We start from the raw sequence: 22,670 nt of genomic DNA, 5'->3' as shown, positions 1-22,670 counted from the left end.
CAATATTTTTTAATGACTTCAACAACCTCCTTAATATATCCCTAACTAATCCTCATTGTTTTTATCACTGTTTGCCATGTTGTTATATCTCAATAATGAGTATTAATAAATAATAAAAGAGAAACAAGAAGAAGGAAACAACGGGGCATTCACTGCTCCCACTTACCTTTTCATTACCTAAAAGCATAAATAATGTTCTTTTCTTGTCCAGAGTGGCTAAATGCATACAGCATGTGTTTAATTAAACACATAAAGAAACTCCATTACTACCAGGGGGGAGTTATCTGCACAAGAACAAACATATTTAAATGCATATTTAACACTGCTTTTTATATGGTAATGTTTCTGAACACCATTTAAGGCTTAACAAGAGAGTCTGTCAACACTTAAAAAAATAGAGATGTTGCTCTGTGGCAACTGTCGTGTCTGAAGCCGTCATTATCTGACATCATGTTCCCGAATTCTGTCAGGTCCCATCACCAAGAAAGAGGTCTTAACTGCACTTTCTGGCTAGATGTGTGATTAGACAGTATATAAGTGACATGTACCTTCATAGAGCCAGTCAGCGATCCCATTGAAGACGATGCTTTCCATCCCTGACGACGTTAGCCGAAGGGAGTTGCTCTTGACATCTGATTGGTAGTAGATGTTATTTTCAAAGATGTAGATCTGTGGAGAGAAAGCACACAAAGCCGACTTAAATTGCACGGTGAGAACGGATCAGTGAGTGACAGGAACACTGCTGCAAAGCTGTAAAAGCATCAACTATATGAGCCAGATTTCAGGCTCCAAAATGATTTACAGTAAAGATTAACAGTTATTGTATTAAATACACACAGTATCTGATCAAGCATCCAAACTATTCTTTTAAGAGTAAAGTTGCATCGCAGTGTCGTGAAGTAATCCTGCCAGTCCTCTTGTGCCCTAAGCAGTTAATCAAAATCCCAAACCCACAACCTGAGGGATTTCCAATGGCTGACACTGTGTGCCCCACCTCAGACAACATTCTCGACAACGTTTGAATGTGCAGACGACAATCACTGGATTGCTGGGATTCTTAAACTTGAAAAACCTTGAGTCTGAAGAGAGCTACTGCAATTTCCAAATCCAACTACCAAGTCATTGGTTAGCGATACACGATCGAAACACATAAATGAAACAGGAAGTAGTTGTCTGGGCTTTCCAATGTTCCAGAAGTCTGTGGCCTCATGTGATCTTACATATTGTTTCATCTCTCTCTGCTCTGACACAACTTCCCAGTCTGCACGGCCTCCTGCTGGCATTGAGATATCCTCAGTTGTATGTGCCAAAAGGTTCAGAGGGATGATTATTGAACAGCAGAGTTCTATAAAGAATGGGTTAAGTTTGTACTCAGGGGTGAGTCAAATCAGCCATGTGATGTACACAGAAAGACAGCAAGATTTATGATGCCATTGCTTTGAGTCAAAACAGTTTAGTAAATTTGGAAAAAAATATTTTGTGACTGTAAACTAGTGTAGTTAAAAAAAGACAAGGGAAAATAAATCTCAATCTAGTTGTTTTTAATTGAAGGAAGACCTTTACAAATTAAAGTGTAATAGCAAAAATAATAAAATAAAAATAAAAGAGAAATGATTTTAGTGCAGATCATCAAATAAAACATTTTAAACATTACTACAACCACTAAATATATTTCATTCGATTTCTGCTATGTTTTCTCCGTCTCCATCATTCTTGTTTAGCCCGTTTGTTCTCCCGCTCATTACTCAATCACTGCAGTGACGTTAGTTTCCTGGGCGCGATTTTTTTTCCTTTGCATTTTTTTTTACTCAGTAAAATGTAGTGAAGTACAATACTTCAAACAAAAGATACTTAAGTAAAAGTAAAATTAAAGATTTAAAAAAATACTTAGAAGTACTACTTAAAAGTAGAAGTACAAAAAAACTACTCAATTATAGTAACGCGAGTAAATGTAATTTGTTACTTTCCACCTCTGCTAATGATGCCTATGCATGCTCCTTGAGAGCAGAGCTTTCCCATCTGTCTAACAGCTCCCACCTCCTTATCACCATAATGACTTCCTAATGGAGTCCTGTTTGATTTATGCCCAAATATTATAGGCTGAAATTTGCAAATATGGACAAATCTGCTATACTGTGCTTTTGCCTTTTTTTTTGCTTCCCATCTGTCTGGTGTAGATAAATAAAAGAAAAAGGTGGATGATTGGAAAAATTTGAATCTAATTGGGGTCCATCAAAATTGAGGCACATTGTGAGTGAAGTGGGGAATTCTAAATTAAAAACACATTCCGCTAAAAACAATTTTCATGAGTCCTTGTGTAAATGCACACCTGTCAGTGCAGACACTATTACATAGGCCTGAAATTGATGGGTTTAATTGATTTATTTTTTCTGTTGAAATTCCGATATCAGATAAGGCCATCACTATGCTGCGGCTGAAGTCTACATCATGAACTAATGCTTTTCTGTGTTGGAGCATTTTATTGGATAATGAAAGGAAAGCAACCTCATGTGTGTTTACTGCTGATTTAATGTGTTGTCACCATATGGTTGGTAATTGCCAGCTAATTGGCCAGGAATACACATTGGCCTTTTACATTCCTGCAAACCATGGAAATTTGGAAAAATGTTTCTGCATTAATTAAGTAAGTTATGGTCTCACATATTTACATTTTATGTGAACACAAACAATTTAGTTCTAACCTTAAAGGTCCGTACCGGTCTTAAAAGGGTGGCGGATAAACACGACCAAATGACTGGCCAACCCAATTACACTTCTCCTTCCTTTTCTCTTGTAATACAAATTTTCCTGGGCTTTCTGACACTGGCAGGCCGGCTACGCATTCCTTTTAGTTTATGTGAGCGTACAGTACATCACTCGCTAACTCATACCCCTCGCAAAGTAAGGCGGAGCTTAAAGGCAGGCATGTTGGTGTTGTTCCGTGTGTTCTCACCAGTTGTTGGCCTTGCACTCCCCAGGCGGCGTACTGCAGGACCGAGTTCACCACCTCAGGAGGGTCCAGCTCCCAAACCTCGCTAGAACAACAACAACCAATGTCATCACGAATGTTTGGTGGCTTTTCCAAGCAAAATGCAAAATGTTTAGTCTTGAATGTGTTCATTCACAACTTACATCATAGTAAAGTGAATATAGTTTTTGCAATATTGAACCAGAAAACTAACCATACCTTTTTATATTACAAAAATATTAAATATAAACATTTGACAAACAAACTAACAATGAAAATTGTTTGAAATACACACACAACTATGGTATGTAAACAGAGAAAACGTTATTTTAAAATGAATGAAAATGAAATTGGGTGCAATGTATGCACTGCTGGTGTAAATGGAGTGTTGAGTGTTCAAATACTTTGAGCCAGTTTTCCCTGCAATATAACTAATACTGGGTCAGTTTTTTTTGGTCCAAAAAAGAACAAAGGGCAAATTCAAGTCTGCCAGAGTTGGCGACAGACCCAAAGTAATATCAGCAGCCAGATGACCAAAAAGGAAAAGAACATGATGGATTGATGCCCTGGTGATTCCCAGGCACAATATCTGAGGAATCTAGCACAAAGCTTTGTAAAAAAGAAAATCCTATCAGCCAAATAAAGTTTTAATCCTCCCTGATTAGTTAAGGCACTGGCAGGCTGTCTGAATCACAGCTGGTCTGGCATCAGGGCTTTTGAAAGCATTATTGACACTTTAGTCAGTTAGTTAAGTGAACATCAACCAGTATATGAGCCCACATTATCTTTGTAATTCATGAATACAACGGTACTAACTGAGGGAACTTCCACTTCAAAAAGTGATGATGAATCCATGTACCCCAGTAATACAATTAAAATGGTCTGTACATACATATACATTACAAAAGGAAACATATATTCATTTTAGCGTAAGTTACAGACTGGTGTCAGTTTACTGAATTGTATGTTGGAGAGGACACAGCTGTCTTAACACAGAAAACCCTGCCATACAGCATAGACATGTGACAATACCGTAGCATTCAGAAACAAATGGCGTGGACGCCGTGCATGCAGCTATATCCTTTCATCGGGATTGGAATCAAGAAAATCCCCTTATTTCATGCATATGTGAACAGAATACACTTTGATTGCAATTAGCCTTTACTGATTGTATCTGTGTCGTACAGTGTTTACAACTCAGCGGTTTTCTTTACTTCAGACGGTAGACAGCAGCTCTTACCGTGTGTGAATATTGTAGATACTGTAGGAGGCCATGTAGGAGTGGCGGTAAACCTTCAGCAAAATGAAGACACAGAGAGGGATTAAAAGATGACTGTCTGAAAAGATTAACAAGAGAAACAGCGGTGTCACTGATGATGACACCATAACAAAAAAAGGAATGAGAAGGAAGAAGGCATCAGACAATAACTGACTGCTGGGTTTTCTCAGCGATAGAATCTGTAGACAATGCAATTTGCATGGGTGACAGCTGTGGGACTTTAATTCCATCTGAGGATCCCATCATCGCTCTGTGCCTCAGCTGAAAGCCCGGGAGACGAAGAGAAAAAGAGAGAGCGCAAGAACGAGAGGGGCACTCAAATGACAGCAGGGGGCATGTAAAGCTGCCCCCCCACCTCCCGGAGAAGCTGTGGTTGACAGTATAATAGAACTCTGACCGTGGCTAGTGATCAGGCACAGACACAGGCCATATTTTTGCATTTTATTATGAGGATGACACTGTAATCAGCCTTTACACAAAGCTAGGGGAATATGTTACACAAGAAGATATTTTACCACTGATTCTGAGGTATACTTGACGGGAAATAGGGTGCAAGCTTGGGGATAATTATATCTCCATCTTCAGTAACTGTCAATCACAGTACTCGGGTTACTGTCTGTTTCTCCAATCTCCAAGTGATACACTGATCATAGAAAAGTAGCTCATAGAACCAAATATAAAAACCAATCTTTTAATGGTGAGCTCCAAAAAAAGAATTATAAAACCCAGCGGACGCCGAGGACTGGTGGGACGCCCTTTCCCACAATCACGCTCGATTTGCCCACCACAAACAGGCGTTTCGGACCATCATGGACGAGTTCGGGGAGTTGAGGAGCCGTTTTCCCGCGGCAGGGCCTTCTAGTCCCAACACCGACGCCCCTGCTTCAGCGTCGACAGGCCAGCCCGGGAGCCCCACCTAGCCCCTCCGGAGCGTTTCTCCTGGGACGCCAGTGCCTGTCGACTGTTCCAGCTAAAGCCGTCATCCTTTTCCACCGAAGCCTCCCGAGTGGCGTACATGATTTTCCATATGTCGGGGCGTGCGGCCGCCTGGGCTACCGCGCTCTGGGACAATCGGTCACTGATGTGTTTGAGCCACGACGCCTTCGTGGAGGAGGCTAGGAAAGTGTTTGGGGCGCTCGTGTCCTGGCCGCCAGGAAGCTATTCCGTCTTCGCCAGGGCTCTCCCAGTGTGGCGGATTACGTTGTGGAATTCCGCACTCTGGCCGTCGACAGCCAGTGGGACCAAGCAGCGCTCTTCCTACATGGACTCTCCGACGCGGTCAAGGACGAGTTGGCGGCGCGGGATATGCCGGCAGACCTGGACTCGCACATCGCCCTAGCGAACAGGGTGGACAGTGGTTTGCGGACGAGAGAGCGCCGCGGACCGGAAGGAACGGCACTTCCGAGGTCCTGGGACGATCTTTGCCTACGACGAGGATTCCCAGCCGGGCACAGCCCAGATTTTCCGAGCCCATGCAACCAGGCCGCTCTCATCTATCTCCGACCGAGCGGCAGAGGCGAATCAGGGCCCGCTGTTGCCTTTATTGTGGGGAACCAGGCCACTTCGTCGCCACCTGTCCGGGAAAGGAGCGAGCCCAGCCGTAGCACGGAGCCTGCGGCTGGGCTGTGCTGGTGCTCTGGGGTTCACTCCTCGTCATTTTCTAGTTTCACTACACCTTTTTTCGAAGCCCCTGATGATACAGCCACTCATTGACTCTGGGGCGGATGACTGTTTTTTGGACACTGGCTTGGCGATCCAGATGGGACTCCACTCCTCCCCGCTCGATACTCCGGTGCACGCTCGAGCTCTGGATGGTCACTCCTTGGGAAGGGTGATGCATGCCTCCTCTCCGATAACCATGTTGATCTAACCACCGGGAGAGATACGTTTTTGCCTCTCCCCTGTCCCCAGGTGGTGCTTGGGCTCACATGGTTGCAGCAACACAACCCGGTGGTGGACTGGCAGACCGGGTGTATCACGGGTTGGGGTGCGTACTGCCATTGCTTGCGCTCCGCACCTTGGTCGACACCTGTTCCTGACTCCAGATCCGGGGCCCGTAGAGACGTCTCCGGGGTTCCGGACAGCTGCGCAGACTTATTGGACGTCTTCAGCAAGGTACGTGCCTCCTCCTTGCCCCCTCACTGGGCGTACGATTGCGCTATTGACCTTCTCCCGGATGCGGTAACCCTTTTGTAACAAAGAAGGACGGGGGGTTGCGTCCCTGCATTGACTACAGAGGGCTAAATGACATCACCATCAAAAACCGCTACCCACTTCCCCTCATAACATCTGCATTTGAGTTACTACAGGGGGCTACTATCTTCGCCAAACGTGACCTGCGCAGTGCCTACAACCTGGTGCGTATAAGAGAGGGCGACGAGTGGAAGACGGCGTTCAACACAGCATCTGGCCACTACGAATACCTGGTAATGCCTTTGGGTTAACAAACGCACCGGCATTCTTCCAGGCGCTGGTTGATGACGTCTTACGTGATCTGCTGAACATTACGGTATTTGTCTACCTAGACGACATTCTTGTGTTTTCCAAGTCTGCCCAGGAACACGTCAAATACGTGTGCCAGGTGCTCCAGCAGCTCCTGGAGAACAGACTGTACGTGAAGGCAGAGAAATGTGAATTCCACTGCTCCACCATTTCCTTTCTGGGCTACGTCATCTCGGCGGGTAGCATCCAGATGGATCCAGGGAAGGCAAGGGCGGTGTGACTGGCCTGTCCCGACTACCCGTCCGCAACTGCAACGCTTTTTGGGGTTTGCCAACTTTTACCGGCGATTCATCCGGAGTTACAGCACGGTGGCGGCTCCGCTCACGGCACTCATGTCAACCAAACACCACTTCCAGTGGACGCCCCAGGCCAACGCCGCATTTCGGCGCCTCCAGGACCGGTTCGCCACGGCACCCATCCTCATCCAGCCGGATTCCACGCGCCAATTCATCGTCGAGACTGACGCCTCGGACAACGGGCTCGGGGCGATCCTCTCCCAGCAGGACGCAAGTGACCAGAAGACTCACCCCTGCGTCTTTTTTCTCGGTTAAGTCCTGCTGAAAGGAATTACGACATAGGGGACAGGGAGCTCCTCGCCATTAAGGCGGCCCTGGAGGAGTGGCAGCATTGGCTGGAGGGGGCCGACCAGCCGTTCATCATATGGACGGACCATAAGAATCTTGCCTACCTCCCCTCCGCCAGACGCCTCAACGCCCGCCAGGCCCGGTGGCCACTCCTATTCACCAGATTCCAATTCACGGTGGCCTTCAGACCTGGGTCACGCAACAGGAAGCCCGATGCCCTCTCCAAGATGTTCGGCCTGGATGACACCGTATTGGCCCGGGCCCCGGTACTTCCTCCCTCCGGTTTCGCAGCCGCAGTTTGCTGGGGGGTGGAGGCGGTGGTCCGCGACGCCCAGCGGTCTCAGCCCGATCGGGTGGAGGCCCCCCGGGCCGGCTTTTCGTCCTGGACGCAGCCAGGACCCAGGTGATGGAGTGGGGTCACTCTTCGCGCTTGACGTGCCATCCCGGGGCCCAACGGACTCTAGTGTTCCTGCAACGATGGTTCTGGTGGCCTACCATGTCCACAGACGTTCCTGCTTTCGTGGCTGTTTGTGAGGTGTGTGCACGGAGCAAGAGCCCCCACCACGGTCCTGCCGGCCTCCTTCGCCCATGCCTTCGTGCCTCGCAAACCATGGTCTCACATTGCGGTAGACTTCATCACGGGGCTGCCGCCCTCGGACAGCCACACAGTCATCCTTACAGTCGTCGACCGGTTCTCCAAGGCCGCCCGCTTTATCCGGCTGCCCAAGCTGCCCTCGGCCAAGGAGACCGTCCAGGCCATCCTGCTGTTCATCTCCCAGTTCTGGAGGGCGTTCTTCGCAATCATCAGGGCTACTGCCAGCCTCTCCTCTGGTTACCACCCCCAGACCAACGGCCAAGCTGAGAGGGCCAGCCAAGACCTGGAGACTTCTCTTCGGTGCATGGTGGCTTCCTCCCCGACCACCTGGAGTCAGCAACTCATCTGGGCAGAGATGGCCAGGAACACCCTGCCCTGCACATCCACCCGCCTCTCCCTGTTCGAGTGTTCGTTGGGGTACCAGCCCCCCGTGTTCCCGGACCAAGAAGTCGACATGGGAGTTCCTTCGGCCCAAGCGTTTGTCCGCAGCTGTAGGAGCTGCCTTGCTCCGAACCAACCGCCGGTACCAAGCCATAATCTATATTCACTCATTAAGCAAAGAGCAGTGTGGACACCTGTTTTACACAATAACAGGAATAACAGAGATCTCATGACTAAAATAAGAAACCAACAAAGGAGGTCCTCAGCAAAGTCCAGGAGATGGTCACTCTCTGACACAGAGAACTGCACTCTGCTCTTCTCCCTGTACACAAACAACTGCACCTCATGTCACCAGTCCGACAAGCTCCTGAAGTTTGCTAATGACACCACCCTCATTGGAGGCTGAGGTCCATCAGGACTAAGACCTTCCGCCACACTAACAGTTTCTTCCCTTCGGCAGTCGGGCTGATCAACAGAGCCCGTGTCCCCCACTGACTGACTCTTACTCTCATATACATTCACTTTGTCACTTTCACTTGTCACTTTCTGGTTAGCTGGTGCACTTCATTTTTATTTTTTAAATTGTATCTTTATTTCTCAACTAACTAACCTATAATTTTAACGTTTCCTGATTCCTGATTCCTGTACCACGGATCGTAGCTCTGCTTTTTGAACTGATTTATAGTTACAAATACCAGTACACGTGTGGTGAACCGGTAGTCTTAACTGTAGTTGTAAAGTTTGAAATGATGAAAAATATTCAGACCATCACATGAAAACCAGCAGCAAACACTTTGTAACATGAATACATTTGGCAATCATAAATCTCCAGCAGCAAAATGATTAATTCAATTAACAGGCAAGATTCTGGCAGCAGCAGGAACACAATCACAGATGAACCACTACCCAACCCTAGCGCACTCGATGATCCGGGTTATGTAGTAGCACATTATGACCATACAAATAACATAAAAGCTTATAACAAAGCGTTGACCTTAATCTAAAAGCATTTACGTTTGTGATATCGGCCAGTATAGTTAATAAATCTTAACTATTACAAGAATAAAATAAAAACTATGACTAAATCTATTCTAACTTTCGTTAACGAGACAAGACGAGTTGAAAATGTTGGTGGTGACGTAGTCACAATACTTTTTTTCCCCTCGTATGCACCTAACAGACATTGGCAATGTACGGACCCCATATGGCGGTTATTAAGTCTCATTGATGACATCATCCACAAACCCATAATGCTCAGTCACTGCGGGGGCAGCGGTGGTTCTTGTGCACCGAAACGGACCACAATGACTATTTTACACTTCGGCGAGTTTGAGTATGAACTTCCTTAGTTTAGCTCAGCTGTCTCAGTTTAGCTAACTGTCCAGAGACCAATGTGCCTGGAGATGAAAATCCGTTTAACAGCTCGGGGCTGGTCGGCCAGCAGAGATGTTCTTGCGGACCTGGCTGCTCCGTTCTCTGCCGACGGTAGCCAGCTTTTCGAGACACGCGCACTTCAACCAGTTCACACACCACATCTTGAAAAGACGGTGTTAAACCGTCTCGGCCACCGTACGTTTGTTACTAAGCAACAAAGAACGTGCAAGCACACATGACAGGTGGAGGCTTTTGATAGAGCTGCTCGGTGCAGGTGAAGCAAGTGGAGGAAAACCCGGAGGACAGACACAAGAGATAAAAACTGGTCATGAAACCAAAAAATAAAGAGGAGAGAAAGATAAAGAAAAGACGGGGTCTGGTTGAGAATGGCTGGTTTATGATCCAACCCAAAAAAGAATGTATGGCACCGATTAACGTTAAGGGGTCCCTTTTGTTGGGACAAACAATTTAAAAGTGGGAACAATGAAGGACCATGGCGTTTCCGTTGGCCATGTCAAAAGCATTGCGAGTAAACAAAGTGTTGCATTTAGGTACCTGGTTCTCATGAAGTCGGCGGAGTTTTACACAAATTTGTTAAATATCCATGAAAATAAATGCTTTGCTACTTGTTAAAAGCCAAATCCTTTCATGTAATGAATTTTTACATGTCGTTTTTATTAGCTCACACAAACATTTGTGTTCCTGGCCCATCTGTCAAATTTTACAACCCATTGTGGCCCGCGAGTCAAAAAGTTTGCCCACCCCTGCTATAGACCAATACCAGGAGGGATATCTAATATATAACCTCAGTACTGCAAGCTAGACTATTATGCAGTTGTAGAGAGAACACAGGGCGTCCCTGGGCCTGAGAAGGGAAGAAAATTAGTTTAATATGGCTATAAATGTGACTAAAACTAGACTAAAATCTTCTGATTTTTCGTTGATGAAAATTAGACTTAAACTAAGAAGGATTAAAATGACTAAATGTGACTAAAACTAACATGTATTTTAGTTTAAGAGACTAAGATAAAATTGAAAATAGCTGACAAAATAACACCGGTGTGTTTGACCGGTGTCTTAGTCACTAAAGCTGCGCTATGCTCATCTAAAAACTGAAATGGGCTAGTTGTTCATCACATGAAATGTTAATACAAGCAATACAATCAAACAGAGGACTGTCACCCAGGAAGCCAATATTTATGTCACGAGTAAGTCCGAAGACAATACTAAACCATGTCACCTACCCTACCGTGTCACCTACCATCTAGTAACAGTACTTCTTGAAAGACGTGATGTGAAAAGTTTTGCTTCTAGTGATGTAATTCTGTTTCCTAGCTAACATAGACATGGCAGATTATTTAGAATTGAATGAAACAAATGTGTTTGTCAGGAGTTTTAGAAGTAACTACAGCATGCTACACTACATTTTTATGTTTATGTTGCAGTGCAAATGCTATCCACTCCCTACAGTGAATAGTATATTATTGTGTTTTACAAAAAAGACTAGATTACATAACCAAAGAGATGTTAATGAGGCATTTGGCAGTTATAAAGACATTAAACATAAAACAAGACTACAAGGAGAATGTGAATTCGAGCCTAAGCGCCTAACAACGGCCCATAGCAATAAAATAAGCAGGAATATCGATATTACAGACTCTTGCATAGTGAAAATAAATTACTGTTCAGAGCGAAGAGGATTCACCAATGCTCCAAGTGACTAATATTGACTTTGTGCAGACACAGCGCATGATGAATGTACCACAGATGACACTGGGGTTCAGTGTGCTCAACAGAAATTTGCAGGCGTTAATACAATTACTTTTGTTGTGGAGAACCGGGAGTAAAAAGTAATTCCCAAGTTGCGCACACATATTTTTTCAAATCTTGAGAGGTTGAAACTGCCTAATATTTTGCCTTAAATGGGATAAAACCCTGCATGCGCCACAAATGGGCCTTCAAAATTACTTTAGGGCCATACCAAATTACATGAGGTGCAGGGCTCGGTCGGCCACAATGACCTTTTTCTCGCAGATATCAATAAAACAAAACAAAAATGCCTAGGTGGAAAAGAACATTCGAGTGGAGTGAAAACAAATCCATTGCATTTGATCGGTCCACTGAGAAGATGGCGGGCTTATGTATTTAGCATGATAGGTGTCATGCACACAGACCTCTCCATCCATCGCTAAAAGTCTCAGATAGATTAACGGATGTCATGACATTATTGGTTAAGGGTAGGTTAACGCAAACAGACGTTTGTTCATCATTTTAAATATATGTTGTTGAATTCTACAGGCTCCTAACGATTCTAGTAATGTGTCAATCACTGACATCGACCAACATCAACCAATCTATTGCTGAGCAGTGATTTCTATCACTTTGAAAAAATCTAAATTTCTAAACGAAGAGCTAAGCTTTTGATTTTTTTGGTTATCTGAATATGTAGAGAGGTTGAAAAAAATAAAAGGAAATAAAAAAAATAAAAGTCTGAAACTAGTGTATCATAAATGTACTAAAAACCTTTAGAAATATATACACGTAACATATATAGTTTGCTTTGTGATTCATTTTAAATGTCAAAGAGGGTGCCAAAATGTGCCCAAATGGTCATTTTGGAAATCTCGCCTGTACTTAAAGCATGTCTAAAAGTGTGTCCTTCACTTTATAAAATTTGGAGCTATAATATTATAATTATCCTGTCATGATAATCATTTTGAAAGTGCTTTTTATTTTAGACGAACCTGATTCTTTTTCATTTGTGCAGGGGGCCATCTTCAGTCGGACTTAAACTGCAACGTACTATAATAATAATGTTACAATGTTTACACATCTGGACACCTATATTATAACACTTATTCAAATAGACGTTATGATTGCAGAGAGAACTTTTTTTTATCGTACAAATGCAATTTCCTTGCAGGGGCCTAAAAAAACGGCTGTGGGACTGAAGAGGTTAAAAAGATGTAAACTGAATGACAACAATCCTTCGGGGTCAAACATTGATTAAAGTGTTCGCATTCATACAGATCCCATGAAGTTAAATAACTGAAACTTCTTCTTTGTCTATTCTCATCTTTACCTCTGTCGCTCCTTTGGGACTGTGTTTAAAAAGGCGAGTTAAGAACAAACCCAATCTTCGCCTTCACTACAGCTCACTGCAGACGAGTGCTTGTCAGTACGTTGTTTCCCAAGAGATGTCATTGTATGACATGAAACATCTGAGAAGCACACAAAGAAAAAAATCACGGACACTTAAAGGGTGTCTTGGAAAGGAGTGTAACTGAGCCCCTAGCTCCCTGCTTGGCATCAGCTCACTTATGAGCAAAGAGAAAATCAATTACCTAGTGGGAGTAGCTCCCAGAAGGAAGGTTGAAAATATGTTGGGGCAAATGGCCAGAGAATAACAAAGCTTTCGACTGTATGTGCTGCTGACACTGTGAAGAACACAGGTTGCAATGTCAACATTCCTTTCGGTACGCTTACATACAGTATATGAAGCATTGGAATTCAAACTTTTGTTTATATTTGTGACACTGCACTAGTTTCCCATTGCAACAGGGCCCCTTTGCTGAAATACAAACCATTAGTCTGGTTCTCAAATAGGGACTATATCATTCTCACTCATTCTCTCAGATCAACATTTCACCTTTCAATTTGCCGAATGTGGTTCACACAAAATGTGCATTTTCGCAACAATGAATTCGTACAGGTCTGAATGGAAAAATTATAGCAACTTTACATTTTTGTAATATGGTTATGGTAAAACTTCACTCAATAGAATAACTGCTGAGATCTGAGAATGCAACGACATCAACACAATTAGGACAAAAAGTGCAAGAAATGAGCATTTGGACCATCAGACAAATTGTCAACATGTAAGCCACCCGAAGAGGCAAACCACCCAAAGAGTTCCTAAAGACCTTGTTTAACCTTGCACAAAATGCTCCTAATGTAGCTTTTATGTGCAGTGCCATTGCAAACTTACCGATTGACTCACTTTTGTCTTTACCCCCATTTTGATGCTTCAAAAACAGATGTAATCTGGGAGAAAACAGGTTACCTTTCAACTTATTTGGCAATGCAGTTATTGACAATGGGACCTCAAACAGCATATCTTCCTTTGACTCCAAGGAAGTATAGTATAGTGTAGTTGGCCAGCTAGGGAAGACATGCTGGTTTCAGACTACAGAGCTCTTGAATCGTACTTAGAGCACTATTGCCTGTTGATTAACATTTTATTTTTATACAAAGTGTCAGATGTCCACTTTGCACCAACCTGGACTCTGAAGTAGTCATAGTAGTAGATGTAGACGGGCTAAGAGCTTTTCAAGATATGTGAAGGACATGTACACTTTGGACAACCATTGCTTAGTAGTCATGTTTCATAAAATACGTCGAAATGTTTAAGTTGTGTTGGAATAACCTGAGAAATATTGATGTATAATTGATGGTGTCACCACTGACTGCCGCTGTTACCATTCATATATAAATAGAATAAAAGTAGAGACGCAGGTGCTTTACTTCCTCCATAAAATAATATGAGGGGAAGTCTCTTCCTCTCTCTATTATAGCAGATGGGCGAGGCCGAGACAGCTTCTGCATCCTCTTTTTCTGGCACTACGTCTGCCACCCACTCTCATTCACCATTTTGCCCATTTGTTCATTCATCAGCAATTTGGGTTCAAGGTAGGACACTGGAAAGTCAATTGTTCAGATACAAATGAAGAGTGAATCATTTCTTAGACGAGATCATCAGCATTTTTCAAATCTCACTCAAGACAAAGCTGCAGGGAAATGGCGTTTTAAATTGTCTACTGACAGCTAGAAAATAAGCAGAAACCTTATAATGTGCTTGTAACCTATAAAATAGAGAACAAATGCAAATCACACACTCCCGTTACGCCCTTGACATGAAAACAAAAGCAGCTGTCACTCTAAATCAGCAAAGAACATTCCGTGTCAAACCCACGCACGTCTTTGCTGTTATAGCTTGAAGCTAACAAGCTATATTCTTTCATTTTTCCCTATTCTACTAAAAATCTTCAGTGGAAAGGGGAACAGAACGTATGCATATTAAGAGGAAGAGGTATGTACATGTAACAAATGTCTTTCACCAATGCAGTTACATATATACTATGCATATATATGACTGGAGCACATAGCTGCCATAAGATAGCATGTAAAGGATGAAAAAGTTGAAAAGGATGCTTGTATTTTGGCTGACAAAAAAAATGTAGGCAAGTCAAAAACACAACACAAGCCTGTTGTCAGTAGTGGCAAACCGGAATCGCAGAGATTATGAGCTTCGTCAAGCTTAATCACTTCCAGTCAGATAAAGGTATGTAATCCAACAGATAGTTGAAGATAAAAGAGCTTTCTGCCCTCACTCCTCACTCCTTCACTTACGTCTGGGCAGATCAATAAAACCAGCTAGTTTACAGTTGCTTGTGAAAGGCTCTGGTAGAAAGAGCATTGTATAAGTCAAAGCATTCCCAGAATCAGTGTGTGTGATTAGCAGGACACTCAATGAGCCATTTAAGAGCAGAGCCAGGTCCTTTTAGTTATCCCTTTCATCATTTATCACAGTTTGCGGTGAATTTCGAGCGCACACTCCTTGGTAGAATTTGTAGATCAAAGCCTTGAGTTACAACAAACCTAGATGAAAGCACCGTTTCAACTCTAGAAAAAAAGGCTAATCACTAATAGACTTATATGGCAAAAAAATTCAAAGTCTATGTTTTTGAAATGAATGAAAACTGTTAATTTAGATGATTAATGGTGTGGGAATAGGCTTTTAAAAATAGATGTTGCTGACCTCATGTAAAATATAAAATGTGCATGAGTATAATAGACGATGGCAAAGACAATGTGCAGGTTTCTAGACACTACACATGAGTGTGGTGTAAAGCAGATTCCATACAAGGTGTGTCATGAATTGAGGTCTGGTGCATAAGACACTGTGTTGTCATTTCATTAGCACCCTGGCACATCAATTAGAGGCAGTAACAGTTTTGGAGAGCTACAGAACACCGTAGTATAATGCAACACCACCCCATAATTCTGCCAATTGTAACAAGTCTAGAACGTGTTGGATTCATATACTAAAGGTGTTGAGGGAGCGGACAATTGTTATGGTAAAAAAACAGAGACCTTAGTCCAAGTCTGGCATCCTACCTTGTCTTCAACTTAATGATGTTCCCAAAACTCAATGATAATCACAAATTGCTTTTAAGGATAAATAATTTTAGGGGGCAGGTTCAATGCCTTTGTTAACATAAATTAAAACAAACATGCTTCCAACTTTTGGTTACACACGGGACAGTTTACAGTCACAGTCGCCCCTGAAATTTCTGATATGTTTCTAAACACAGCATTTTTGTCAATAGAAACAAATCAGAATAGTCTGCATGCATTCCATTTCTTGATCGGCAAAGGCCAATTTGAACACAGACACATTTTTAAAGATTGAATTGTATTCATGTATCAGGTTTGTGTAAATCAGCAGTGATTTGGCCAAAACCATAATGATACTGTCATTTTATCTCATTCCTTTAAGTTGCCTTAACCAGCCCTTTGAAAATATTGAAATTTTGTTTTATTACAGGGAAAAGATATGAAATATATTGGAACTAAATATACATATTGTGGCATCACATGGGGCCAAGTAGTGGATGGGTGCTACTTCCCCTTTAAGGGACAGCCGCCCCCTTCAAAATGGCACCCGCAGACAAACAACAGGGCTCCGAAGGCACCACAAGATACACAGGTGGAAGTGGTTAGGCCACCTGATGAGGGCCGGATTTAAGGGGTGGATTGGAGAACACAGAGAGAACAACAAGGACTAAGCTGGGTGATGTTGGTTAAGCGAAATAATAGCTTATTTTGTCCTACGGGGCGGTTTCAGTTGTTTTTGGAAAGTTATGTTTGATGGGAACAGGAACCCCCGAGCGTGCAGCGCTACGACCAAATAGACAGGGTTTTTTGCCTTCATTTGGAACTCGAGGGTGTTTCTTTTACCTTACGTGCACTGCATCGCCCTAGCCGGCCGTAAGGACTGCCCGTGACCTCACAATATTTTTTATAAAAAACAAAATACTTCACAGATTTTGCCACTAATGAAATCACTGCATTGAGACTTGTTTTCACTAAATGGTTGACAGCCAGGCGGCTTTTTTAAATCTCTTGTTTTGCTCCAGAGAGATTAACGCTAAGCACCTCTTAACTTAATTTTTATCTGCTGCTTAAGACTATTAAAAAATAAAAACAGTGTTTTCTATTCTGTCAGAAACATGCACAAAAGTTTTACTGAAACTCCATAAATTATACAGAGAGTATGAACATCTTGCTACTCACCTGTGCCATCAGAAATGTTGAACAGCTGAGTTGAAAGCAGTCAGTTATAATATTTTTCAGCATTAGAAAAAGAGCTGATTAACATGTTGACACATGAATTGAATTGGTTGCGGATTTGAAAAATCTTTTGATAATTTTGTTATCCTTGGGATCATTCTCAAGGGGTTTCCACATTGTTTTGGCGGTGTAATGGTTTGGACTTGTGGCATTTTATATTATTTTGTTAAGATTCTATAAATAGAGAAAATATATTACAATTATTATTAATACTGGCTACATCCGCACCAATTTACTTTCTTTTAAAACGGGGGTTGGAAAGGGAAATTAATTTCAGCATCGTTTTGAGAATGATATCCTAAGAATGTTTGTAACAAATATCACATGACTTTTCAGGGATGTCAGGCATGCAGGTGCTGATGTACATAATTATGTATGGATAAGAATAGGAAAGTTGTCAGTTTTGTGCAAAAACGGATGTCATACGTTGAAAACGCAAGTGGAAAAAAGCAGATTGGCTAATCGTGGGCAATGATGGGTGCCAGCACCATCCATGCATCTAATAGGCTGGCCCATTGAGAGCAAGGATTAGAACAATGAGTTTCTTCTAGATGTTTTTGGTATGAACACAACCTTGCAGTCTTTGCTCTTGTGGAAAACACCAACTGCATTCCGACATGCTATATGATATATCAACAACATCTGCAAGGCTCATCTCTGGAGAAACACCAATGGGAATTGGGAATGGTTTGCTATGCGCCTTGTGAGTTCAGTTTCTATGGCAATATGTCCATATTGAATTTCTCACTGTACATATACTCTTGTGCACATGTGCTTTTCTTGTCAGAAAAGTGCTGGCTTGCACTTCATTTACGGTGATGACATCATACAAATTCAAAAAATTCTTAGATGCTTTTCCTTTAGGCCTTCGCATAAATTCTCACCTCTTTTGGAACAACACAAAAGAAATACTGGTGCTCGTGAAATAAATTGACACTCTACCATTAACGATCTACGCCTTTCATACTGTTAGTAAAGCTCTGTAAATAATCCCAAATAAATGCAGTTCTTACTCCCGTTTCAGTAAAACTTTCTAGAAACTGGCTTGACAATATTTTCTAACAAATAATATATTTTTTAAAGAAACGAGTCTTTGTTAGGCACTGACAGAGAGACATATCGGATATAGTCAAAAAGTTTGAATGGGTATGGTATGAGATGTCTTAATATTGACAATATTAAAAGATTTGCTTTATTCCTTCAGCATTACTCTTAAATTTGATGTGCATTGAAATGTCATTGGGCATGCAATGTCTTTAAAAGAGGTAAAGAACAAGGCAATGCTACTATTTCTGCTGATTGACTGATTCTGCTTAATTGTAAGAAACCATGGGAAAAAGAATTAAAAATCAACAATATGGTGTAACATCTCTACCTCTAAGTGCTAAAATTAATGTTTTATTGCATTCAGTGCACAAAAGATGAACCTATTACAAAAGCAATTATTTTTTTTAGAAGAACTGCTGTTATTATCATCACACAGGTGTCGAGGTCAGTGTTGCTGCCAGGTGGGCAAAAAGATAATCACAGAAACCTACAGGAAAAACAGTGAAGGTTTTAAATGCCTTTGGGAATCAATCCAGGTGTCAGGGCTTTGACAGAGCAAACAATTGGCATGCAAATTATTACAGCAAGGCCATAATAAAATAATGGAAACAAGTGAATGAAACAGCAAATGAAACCAAAAGCCCCATGATGAGTTTTTGTGTTTCATTATACATTAGCATAATAAACTTAAATACTGGCCCATCTGTTGAGCTAACATAAGCATGTGAGCTGACTGCTTCTCGGTTGGTAACTAGCAAGGTCAAAAACCGGTCTTCTCTTGCTGAGATTGTCAGGCTAGGCTTGTTTATAGCGTGTTACAAATCAACAAAAAAAGAGACATGGAAATAAATGGGTTTTCTATATCTAAGTTGTTTCACACAACAGTGTAACAGTGTTTTAGTTGTGCGATTGATTTTGTCAGAGGTGATTCAAGCAGCAGCGAGTAATTTAGATTTATAAGTAAAATAATGAACTCATAAATACAATTTTCCAAATCTGGCAACTCTTGGATAACTTAAATAATGGGACAATGTGTGTCTCTGTTGTGTCTTTACAATAAATATTTTTGCTAACAAAACTCAAATGTGACCTCCATGATCTATAAATTCTAGTGTCATCCTGAGGTCAGTCCATTTTCATCTCATACACTGAATTCCAATCGTCTAGTAAGCTAGACTAGCAACACCTGTTGACGGCAACCTACCCCCATCCAACTCATCCCACCTTCTTATGCTTCCAGGCTTGGCACCCATTGCTCAGCTCAGAGCTCTACAGAGGAGGCCATCAAAACCTTCATGGAGTCTTTCATTCGGATGGAACTGGCCAACCTGCAGTTGAATGTACGGATGCCTGAACCTCCCCCTGCTTGTGCCGTCTTTTGGCTTGCTTCCACTTCCACTTCCAAATCTTGCCGAGCCTGTATGCCAGCCGTTGAGCCAACAGTGTGTGTCTCAGTTTCCCCTAAGGAGACTGTGGTGGTGGGGTGTGGTTAGCTCAGCTGCAGGGAGAGTGGTTCAGGGAAGGGTCCCGGTAGTCAACGATCGCCATGGTTCTACGTTACTCAGAATCCTGTGAACTATTGTCAATATTCCATAGGACTGATCATCAAGGTTGCAAGTGATTTCAATGTTAGAATATACTCAACCTGTCCTTACACGAGATATCCGATGTAAAACCCTGCTTTTGACAGTAATCCAGGATTCATAGAACCGTAGTTGCACACGTTACTTTCGTCTTATATAGTTCCATCTTGTGTGTGAACATTATTGAGCACTAATCATCCCATTCGTATGTATATGTATGTAGTAGAATTAACTGTTTACAGTACATCATTCCAAGATACCAGTGGGTATGAAGCCACTGAACCCCAAGACATTGCTTCTAATTTATACGCCAGAAACAAACAATACAGCTATAGATTCAGACAGTGTCTTTGCCTGGCCGTTCCTGCTGTGTTTTCTTGGTGTATGTGTTTCGGCATGGGAACTTCAACCTAATTGCAATTCTTTCAAGTCTACCCAGCTGCCTTCAATCATTTCATCACACATATTTAACCCGGTCTTTCAACCACTCTGCCAGATAGATGCTCTCAGTGGAGCACACCATGAATAATCATGGCCTGTATGATTACTTTTTTGCAACAATTTACCTGTCCTGTCTCCCTCGCCCTGTCCTGCTCCGCCTCACCTGGTCCTCAAGCGTCTCCCCCTTGTCTTCGGCTCTCACACAATGCAGTACATCTTCCCCTTTGTTGTTTCTTGGGTGATCAGGCAGTATGTGTGACAAAGAGAGCTCCAACTCGGCACCTTATTTGCAGACCAATCAAGAGCTATATCTAAGGACCACTGGGATCCGAGGAGGGGATACAGGGGAATTTAATGTATTCATGGTTATTACTGGATAGCACCAGATGCAGTAGTTCCATGACATGGGTGATTTGAGTCTGGAGCCATTTAAAGGATAGGCACAGAGCTGAGCGGTTGGAAAGGGATTCCCACTAGGAAAAACATGTTAGACTGGATGAAGATCTCACCCGCTCCGGAATACACTAAGGCACTGGAGGGAAGGGACTATGAGTGTAGCCCCAAGCGGTCTGCAAGGATTGAATGGTTTTGCTCACCAGAATTCCCACTGCTTCACGATAACCTCCCCATTTTCCACTCTGCATGGGCTTCTCTGTTGGAGAAGAGAGTTGCGTGGAGACCTGGTTGATTTGGTGTCCAATATATCCCACGTTCATGTAAGAGACCGGTAAAACTAAACCATGTCCCAGAGCAGTTTCTCGTGATGTCCCACTAGAGCGCCTTGTGAGGCAAGGGCCCTACAGAAGGAGTTTGAATCTCCAGACGAATATGGTGTTCGATTATGGTGTGCGGACCTAAATGAAAAACACATACCAGGGAGTGAGGTAGACTAGGGATTTGAAAGCCATAAAGCAACAAGGGGGAATTTATACTGAGTAGAGTGGGAGCCAAGGACAAGGGTGAGACGGTGGAGGACCAGGTCAGACGGAGCAAGACGGGCAGAAGGGGGAGAATAACCCAGAGCTGTAGGTACAGAGAGGCAGGACAGGTAAATTGTTGCAATATAGTCAAAATATACTCACAATGAAATTGTACTGACAGGGAAAGAATAAGGTGTGCACCACTGAAGGTTTAATAACAATCTGGCATAGTGGATGAAAGACCAAGGTTTATATGCAATGGCGTAATGAAATGATGCAAGGCAGCTGAGTAGAGTGGGCGGATGTCGATGAATTGTAATCAGGTTGAAGATCCCATGTCGAGAACACACAGAGATAGAAAACAAATCAACGTAGTAAGTTATTTAACTATTCATTTGGATAGGCCAATCAATGTTGAAAGCATGGTAATTACCCTTCCATTTAAATTAAATTAAAGGATTTTTTTTCCATTTTATTCTGGCTCCATCCCTGGTATATATTTATTAAAATAAGTAAATATTTAATGCAGTTTGACTCCACAGCATAACTATCAGTATCACAATCGGAATCAGAAGCCATTTATTGTCACACATATTTAAATAGATGAATTTGTGCAATATAAGAATAACGAATATGGATGGAGTATTAGGTCGATGTGGGCTGGTTCATGAGGCCAACTGCTGACAGGAAAAAACTGTTGTGTGAGAGGTCTTGATGGACCTCAGCCTCCTGGGGAACAAACAGGTTTTGTCTGGGTTGAGAGGAGTCGGCCACAATCTTTCTAGCTCGCTTCAGGGTCTTAGATGTCTTGGAGGCACGGCAGATTTCAGCTGATTACCCTCTCTGCATAGCGGATGACACGCTGCAGCCTGCCCTTGTCCTTGGCTGTGGCTGCAGTGTACCACACGGGGATGGAGGAGCAGAGGATGACTCAATGATGGACGTTTAGAACTTAACCATATTTGTCTTTGGCAGGTTAAATTTCTTCAGCTGCCTGAGGAAGAACACCCTCTGCTGAGCCTTCTTGGTAATGGAGCTGATGTTCAACTTCACAGGTCTTGGGATATGATGGAGCCCAGGAAACAGATGAACTCCACAGCCGCGACGGACGAATCATACAGGGTATGCGTTCTTTCGGAAATCCACAACCATCACCACGGTCTTCAGAGTTTTTGGTTGTTTTGACTGCACCACGATACCAATTGGTCTATCAGAGATGAGTCCATTGAGGGTGGTGTCATCTGCATACTTCAGTGGTTTGAAGGACTTCTGACTGCAGGCGCAGCTGTTGATGTACAGGGAAAAGAGCAGAGGGGAAAGATCGCAGCCTTGGATGCAACCGGTTCTGATAAGCCAGGCTTGACTGCTTCGTCTACAGACGTGTTAGCTCTGTAGAAAAACTGCACGGAGTCCTGGAAGGGGTCAGTAAAGGTTTTGAGGCATCGCTCCAGAGATGGCAATGCTGGTCCGTTTTATCTACTGGATGGTTTTCCGTTCATTTCTGTTCAGACATTTGTGTTGCCAAGAAGGAGTAGGTAAATGTTGGGTATTCTGTAACATCTACTGGGTGCATTGGCTTAACA

General features: G+C 42.8%; 1 protein-coding gene across 2 annotated transcripts in view; it reads right to left on the bottom strand.

The window, feature by feature from the left end:
* The window catches only part of LOC119228322 (inactive dipeptidyl peptidase 10-like), a 188,268-nt gene that overhangs the window by 33,938 nt on the left and 131,660 nt on the right, over positions 1-22,670 (bottom strand). For both annotated transcript variants that reach the window (XM_037487687.2, XM_037487688.2), the window contains exons 6-8: positions 4,209-4,261; positions 2,954-3,035; positions 549-669 (exon numbers count right to left, since the gene is read on the bottom strand). In XM_037487687.2, coding sequence (XP_037343584.2) covers positions 549-669; positions 2,954-3,035; positions 4,209-4,261 — 256 coding nt within the window. The remainder of the gene's footprint in view (positions 1-548; positions 670-2,953; positions 3,036-4,208; positions 4,262-22,670) is intronic.

This window comes from Pungitius pungitius, chromosome 10 (genome assembly GCF_949316345.1).
Source record: "Pungitius pungitius chromosome 10, fPunPun2.1, whole genome shotgun sequence".
In the NCBI taxonomy this organism is placed as follows: Eukaryota; Metazoa; Chordata; class Actinopteri; order Perciformes; family Gasterosteidae; genus Pungitius; species Pungitius pungitius.
Note: the sequence above shows the minus strand (reverse complement) of the source record. Positions and strands in the feature narration are given on the sequence as shown.